Source organism: Abrus precatorius, unplaced genomic scaffold (genome assembly GCF_003935025.1).
Source record: "Abrus precatorius isolate BTA unplaced genomic scaffold, Abrus_2018 Scaffold4, whole genome shotgun sequence".
NCBI classification, from domain to species: domain Eukaryota; kingdom Viridiplantae; phylum Streptophyta; class Magnoliopsida; order Fabales; family Fabaceae; genus Abrus; species Abrus precatorius.
Window position 1 is genome coordinate 7,644,907 of NW_020874384.1, and position 7,445 is coordinate 7,652,351.

Here is a 7,445-nt window from a genome sequence, read left to right on the forward strand (position 1 = left end):
CATGATCCTCCAAAGTTTGAGGGCAGATTCAACCCTGAGGGAGCTCAGAGGTGGTTGGCGGATGTAGGGAAGGTCTTCAATGCAATGGGGTACCGTGAGGAGTACAAGGTTGCCTATGCCACATATTTGCTGTGTGGAGAAGCGGAAGACTAGTGGAGGTTTGCCAATCAGACCTTACCACAAAAAGGTGACTATATCCAATGAGAGGTTTTAAGGCGATTTTCTTAGGGAATTACTTTCCCCGGGATCTGAAGAAGTAGAAGGTCAGAGAATTCCTTGAACTGAAGCAAGAGAATATGACTGTGGGGAGTATACGGCTAAGTTCCAAGAGTTGATGAAATATTGGCCTCACTACCAACATAAAGAGGGGGATGAGGACTTGTGTACTCAGTTTAAGCACGGATTAAGGCCAGATATTCGAGCTGCAGTCAGTGTGTTCCAGGTGACATACTTGCCCACTCTGGTGAGCAAGTGCAAAATCTTTGAAGCCATTCCAAGGGCAAGACAGTAGACACTAGGGGGACTGGTCTAGTGAGGCAAGATAGAAGACCCCCTAGATTCTCCAACGGGCCATATTTGGGCTCGAGTAATTTGCAGTCTAGAGGGACTTTGTCACAAGAGAAGAGAAGTGGAAGTGGCTCAGGATTAGGCTCTTTCAGAGAGTCGATCAAATGCTTCAGGTGTGGAGGGCCACACATAGTGAGGGACTGCCCACAACTACAGACAACTTGTAGAAACTGTGGGAAGTTGGGGCACACTGTCAATTTGTGCTGGGCCGCCAAGAAGAGTGGTAGTGCTAGTACAGCTCAGAGGCCTGAGTCGAGAGCAAGCACGAGGCCGAGCACAGGACCAAAGCTGAGTATTCCCAAGAAGGTCTTTGCCATGAGTGAAGCAGAGGCTTCACAGTCTGAGGAGCTAATCAGAGGTAAATGTGTTATTAAGGGCAGATTACTTGATATATTGTTTGATTCAGGTGCTACACACTCTTTTATTACTGTGGACTGTGTGAAGAATCTGGGTCTGTATGTGACGGAACTGTCATGCAACATTGTGGTACTCTACCCTTACGGGTAAGCCGGTTGTGACATCATGGGTGTGTTTAGGATGCTCTATAATGTTGTTTGGTAGGAAATTTGGGGAGAACAAGGTAAACGCCAAGGCTTTTATGGTGATGTTTTCGATGGAGGTCGAAAGCGTGGTGGAGCCAGAGTACATCCCAGTGGTGAGGGATTTCTTAGAAGTCTTTCCTAAAAATGTATCCGAGTTACCGCTAAAGAGGGAAATAGAGTTTGCTATTGACCTCATTCTGAAGGCATGCCCAATTTCTGTGGCGACATACAGGATGTCACCAGTGGAGTTGGCAGAGGTCAAGAAGCAAGTAGAGGACTTGTTACAGAAATGGTTTGTAAGACCGAGTGTGTCATTGTGGAGAGCATCAGTGCTCTTGGTGAAGAAGAAGGATAAGAGCATGAGGATGTGTGCGGATTACTGGCAGCTGAACAAGGTAATGATAAAGAACAAGTATCCACTTTCGAGGATTGATGATTTGATCAACCAGTTGAGAGCAGCTGCAGTTTTCTATAAGATTGACCTGAGGTCGGGGTACCACCATATCAGGGTGAAGGATGAGGATGTACATAAATCAAGATGCGGTATAATCACTATGAGTACTTGGTGATGCCATTTGGAGTAACCAATGCGCCTACGGTGTTCCTGCACTATATGAACAAGATCTTCCATGAGTTTTTGGATAAGTTTGTGGTGGTGTTCAGGTTACCAAGACGATCAGCACTGGGTTCAATGAAGGGATGAATGAAACTGCTATAGGGCTTAGATTTTAATTTGAAATTATGATGTAATTGAATTAATCCTGTAGTAGTCATTGATGTAAACTTGTAATCCCTTATCATTTTGAAATGCTTGATGAAACTCTTTGATGGAAAATTATATTTAAATAAAAATTTTATTATTCCCATTTTTGTGAAATTTACTATTTTGAAATTAAATCAAGGTGTTACAACCACTATTACTTTTTAGATGAATATTGGAGTTAGTACACATTGTATGCAATGAATTAGTTATAATTGTCCTCACAAATGAAGCAGCCACCACCCGAACAACAAATAATTTTTGCTGAAGCAAAATCCTATGTCCTTACCACTATCCCAACATCAAGAGTTTTCCATGGCGACACCACCTATACAACAATAGGGGATCCCATCATCCTCAATTCAACCAAATAAGGAGTTTTACTGGTCACCACACACGAAGTAGTGACAGCCATTTCAATGGGATGAACAACCCCAATAACAAGAACCTTTACGAATGTTTGTGGATAAAAGAGATATTCATTGTGAGTTACTATGCATGCATATATGACTTTATCATTGATGATGTCATACCCACACATTCCTCAATGTGACTTTAACCTTAATGAGAAGACAATCGTGGAAGATGTACCTATTAATGAAGAAAATGTGTATCAACCAAAACTTATGACATTGGGTGATAACACAACAAACATTTATTAGTACATTAGGAAATGTGGCAAAGGTTGAACCTACACCCTATGAGGATTACATAAATGAGGCCACAGATGAGCAGGGTGTAAGGGATGACAGAACTAGAGGAGGAAGATGAAGGGGATATATTTTGATTGTCATCTGGTAAAATTATTACTAATAGAGATCCCTTATATTTCCCATATATATGTGTGCTACCAATATGCATAAATGATTTGTCATGTAGAATGCTCTAACACAGGGACCAAAATTCTAAAAAACTTGACATAATATTTGAACATCAAGAACTAACTCATCATTGTGATAAGTGATAAATCCATATTTTACTATATTTTTAGCCTAGTTTTTGTTAGTAAATAAAGAGTTAAATAGTAAATAAACTTGAAAATATCATAAAAATTGCATTAATATTCATAATTGTATAAATATTTTAGAATCTTAGATTTTTTGTCCAATTCTGAACAATTTGACTTAAAATGACTTAATCCTTGTGCAGAAGCTTCAGCTGAAAATTTGAGTTGACGATTGAAGTGAGAAAAGTAGAGGAATTGAGCTTTAAAGATGAAGAATCAAGTGTTATGTGTAGGGCGTAACCACTCTGAGTACATAGAGTTAACACTTTGAAGAAGAAAATCTATGAAGACCAAGAGAGTAGCTACTTCAAGTGTTTAGAGTACCTACGCCCAAGGCCAATTCACTTCTGCACAGCGCGCGTAGCCACTTCAACTGTTCAGAGTAGCTACGCAGTTAAGCGCGTAGCCATTTCAAGTGCTTAGAGTAATGAATCTACATTTTATTGGATTTTTACTTATCTTTTTAGTGTTCTTTAATAGAAAAAATAGACTTATGAAATATAAAAAACATAGAAACACCATTTTGGTCAAATATCATAGGTTTCTTAACTTTTGGTTAATTTACATTGATTTACATAGATATAATTTGTAATTTTGATCATTTAAATAATTATGCAGGAATTTCTAGACTTATTCCATGGATTTTTAGCATTTGAGAAAGTTTGAGCTGAAAGTGACCCTTTGGATTCCATAATGGACACTACAACAAGCTAGATCTGGAAGGGAAGACCAAAGTGATCACTCTGATTCCATAGTAGACACTATGGAGACCCCAGTTTGAAGAGGTGATTGATGAATCTATATTTTAACTGATATTTTAGCATATTTCTAACACATTTGATAAGAAAAATATATAAAGAAAGCAGAAAAACTCAGAAAAAGAGAAGGAATTGAAGTTTTGTTTAAATTTGTAGTTATTTTAGCAATTGTGAAATTTTTGCTTAGCAATTAAGTTTTTAATCTTGTTTTTGAAGGAATAATTTGAGCAAGGATCATATCCATGGAGGTTTGATGACAAGGAAGAGGAAAGAAGCAAGTCTGGACTCCAAAAACACAAGAATAAGAAAATGCAGACTGGGCGTGATCACTATTGTCAGTGAAAGTGATCACTTCAGAGCTCAAAGAAGAAGTGAAGCCTGAGCGTTACCACTTTTATCATTAAAAGTGATAGTTCTAGGGGCAAAATATCAGGAAAGCTCTGTGTAACCACTATTGTCATCAAAAGTGATCGTTCCAGAGAGTCTTCAATTTGGCGAGTTGCGCGTAGTCACTTTTATCTGTAAGAGTGATAACACGCAACTACTTTGGCTCTGCGTTGTCACTTTTTTTAGCAAGAGTGATAGTTTCAGAGAGCTCTATATATCAGGAAGTTGCGCGTGGCCACTATTATTGGGAAAAGTGTTAACGCGCAACCATAAACCCTCTGCGTAACTACTATTTCTTATAAAAGTGATGACGTGAAAATCTGGGAAATTCTATAAATACCAGAAATGATCCGAAAAGAGGGAATTCTGTTCATTTTCAGTTTTTTTAGTTAGATTCTTGTTAGAGGAAGTGAGAGAGAGGAGTGGGGATTCGAATCTTGGAACTTCACGAAGAGGAATTGGAGTGGAGCAAGCTTCCATGGCGATTTTGATTTTCTTCTTCTCTTTCTTTTCTTTTCTCTGCTGCCATGGCTGTGTAATTTGTTCATAGCTAGGGATTGTAGATCTGAAACGAATATGTTGAATTGATTTTGGATCTGGATTTTAAGCTTTGGAATAGATTGAGTGATTGATTTTGCACTTTACGTAGGAATTGAATGGAAATTTGATTAACTAATTTCAGAGGAACTGTTGTCAATAGAAATTGAATTTGTTCTTCAGATATGAACCAATCACCAAGATTATAGTTTTCTTAGGGATAAGGAACTTTGATCTTGCAATCTTTTGGTTTCTTATACTTAAAGCAATGTTGAATTAAATCATATCTAAGGAATTAGAATGTTTTAATTGAATGTTAGGTTCACTGAGTTAAGGAATTAACCTCTGAACAATAGAACGTGAAACTGATTGTCTTTCTTTTCAAATGCTTGTTAATTCAGAACTTTATTGATTAAACATTGGAGTTTTGGTGAAGCAATTCCCTAGCTATGGTTTCTTTCTCTGTTATCACATAATTGTTTGTTCATTGTTCTGTTTTCTGCAAGTTCATTTTACTTTTAATTGTTCTAGTTTGCTGTTATTACATGTTACTACTCTCTTTCCAATTTTGAAAAAGCTTAAATGGTTATAATTCTATGAAGTGGTATTTGAAACCTAAATTCCCTGTAGAGACGATATTTGGATCTTAAATTTACTCATTACTTGCTGTAATCCTAGTGCACTTGCTAGTGTTAGATTGCGAACAACAAGTTTTTAGCGCCGTTGCTGGGGAATTTTGCATTTCAATATCATTAGTAGTAGAAAAGTAACTAGATTGAGCATTTATTTTGTTGTTTTGCTTTCAAATTGCTTTCTGCATAATCTTGCTGCACCTTGTGTAGTATTCTGCATAATATTGTTGTCTGTTGCATAGAGTTTTTACATTTTTTTTTATCTGCATAATTTCGGTTTTCATTGTTCTTCATATTTGTAATTGTCATTCTGCATATTTTTACATGATTTTACAATTCTGCAACTGCTAGATTTAAGTTTCTATATGCTTTTACTGATAGATTTTGCATGATTTCTGTTGTACATTTCTGAATAATGATTGTAGTCTAATTTTGTTTTAATCTGATTTGTATATGCATGGTAAAAACAAGAATAAATCAATTCTGGTCTTTGATCCTGACATAGACATAACTTTGAGAAGATTGAGAAAAGTGTCTAGAGCATAAAGAGTTATAGGGAGTGATAGTGAATTAGAAGCTGTCCATTCTCCAGAATTTCAGAGTAATTCTAGAGTGAAAAGAACACCTACACCTTTGAGACAACCAAATCCAGCAATAGAAATGGCAGAGCAAAACAGAATTAGAACATTAGGGGACTATGCTATTCCTAACATGCAAGGTTTTAACTATTCTATAATTAGGCCAACTATTCAAGCCAACCATTTTGAGATTAAACCTGCCCTACTACACTTAGTCCAATAGGATCAGTTTTCTGGTGGAAATTCTGATGATCCTAACCTCCATATTTCAAATTTTCTGCAGCTATGTGACACCATAAGAATGAATGGAGTTAGTGAAGAAGCTATCAGATTGAGACTATTTCCTTTTTCCTTGAGAGATAGAGCAAAATGCTGGTTACAAGCTCAACCACAAGGAAGCATCACAACCTGGACAGAACTTGTGAATAAGTTTCTAACTAAGTACTTCCCTCCATCCAAAGCTGCTAAGTTGAGAGGAGAAATTACATCCTTTGTGCAGCAAGAAAGAGAATCATTGTTTGAAGCTTGAGAAAGATACAAAGAATTGCTTAGAAGGCGTCCACATCATTGTATTCTAGATTGGATGCAATTGGAAACTTTTTATAATGGGATGAATGCAGCAACAAGAACAATGGTTAATGCTGCTGCTGAAGATTCATTAAATACAAAGTCCTTGGAAGAAGCTCAGAGAATTATTGAGATGATGGCATCTTCAATGTATCAGAATTCAAACTCAAGAAATCAAGGAAGAAACTCTGGTCATGAAGCTAAGGTTCTGGAAACTTTTCTTGCACAGAATCAGCTACAAAATCAAATGTTTTTAGAATAATTAGCTGCCTTAACACAACAAATTAGCAATATGCAAACAGAGAGTATGCCTACCAGTCAGCTAAGTTGTGATTTTTGTGGAGGAAACCATGTAAATGGTGCATGCGAGGCATTTACAAGTGAACCACAAGAGCAAGTGAATTATATGAATAATTTTCAGAGACAACAGCCATCATATCCCCTGGATTTAAATTTTTGAATAATAGAACTCAGCAGTATTCTAATTGGAATAATCAATATTCTGCTGCAAAGAATTCTAACTCAAGTTTACCTTTTTCTAATGCAGGACCAGCAACATAACAGCCTTATTTTCAGAGGAATTCATCCACTCAACCTCAAGGAAATCATAAATTTTCCAAGCCTATGAATGAGAGGTTAACTAAGATGGAAGAAACTATGTTGCAATTCATGAAAGTGACTCAAACAAGCTTCAAGAACCAAGAAGCTTCCATGAAGAAACTAGAAACACAAATCGGACAATTAGCTGAACAACTATCCAGCAGGGATGAAGGAAGATTTCCAAGCAATACAATAATCAATCCTAAAGAGCAATGTCAAGCCATAACTACAAGGAGTGGAGCTGTAGTTGCAAGTCCTAAACCAGCAGAAAAGAAAGTAAATGATGCAGCAGAGAGAAAAATTGAACAAGATCTGCAACAAGGAAATTTTAAGTTATTGAAGAAAAAGTAGATGTTCCTATGAATTCTGAGAGGAAAACCAAAAAGCAACTCTTTGAGGAAGCTTGTAAGCCAATAGATCCAGAAAAATACAAGAGGCTGCCCTATCCTCAAAGAGTCCAAAATCCTAAACAAGAGGAACAATTTGAAAGGTTTATGAATGTCTTTAAGAA

General features: G+C 36.9%; 1 protein-coding gene and 1 non-coding gene across 2 annotated transcripts; one reads left to right on the top strand and one right to left on the bottom strand.

Moving 5' to 3' along the window:
* Nucleotides 1-334: 334 nt before the first annotated feature.
* LOC113866058 lies at nucleotides 335-1,804 on the top strand. The gene is made up of 5 exons (XM_027500948.1): nucleotides 335-463; nucleotides 598-925; nucleotides 974-1,070; nucleotides 1,129-1,652; nucleotides 1,773-1,804. The coding sequence occupies exons 1-5, from the start codon at nucleotides 335-337 to the stop codon at nucleotides 1,802-1,804; spliced, it is 1,110 nt and encodes a 369-aa protein (XP_027356749.1).
* Nucleotides 1,805-6,233: 4,429 nt separating this feature from the next.
* On the bottom strand, nucleotides 6,234-6,340 carry LOC113866462. The gene has a single exon (XR_003505102.1). It is a non-coding gene; the product is annotated as a small nucleolar RNA R71 (small nucleolar RNA).
* Between the last annotated feature and the right edge of the window lie 1,105 nt (nucleotides 6,341-7,445).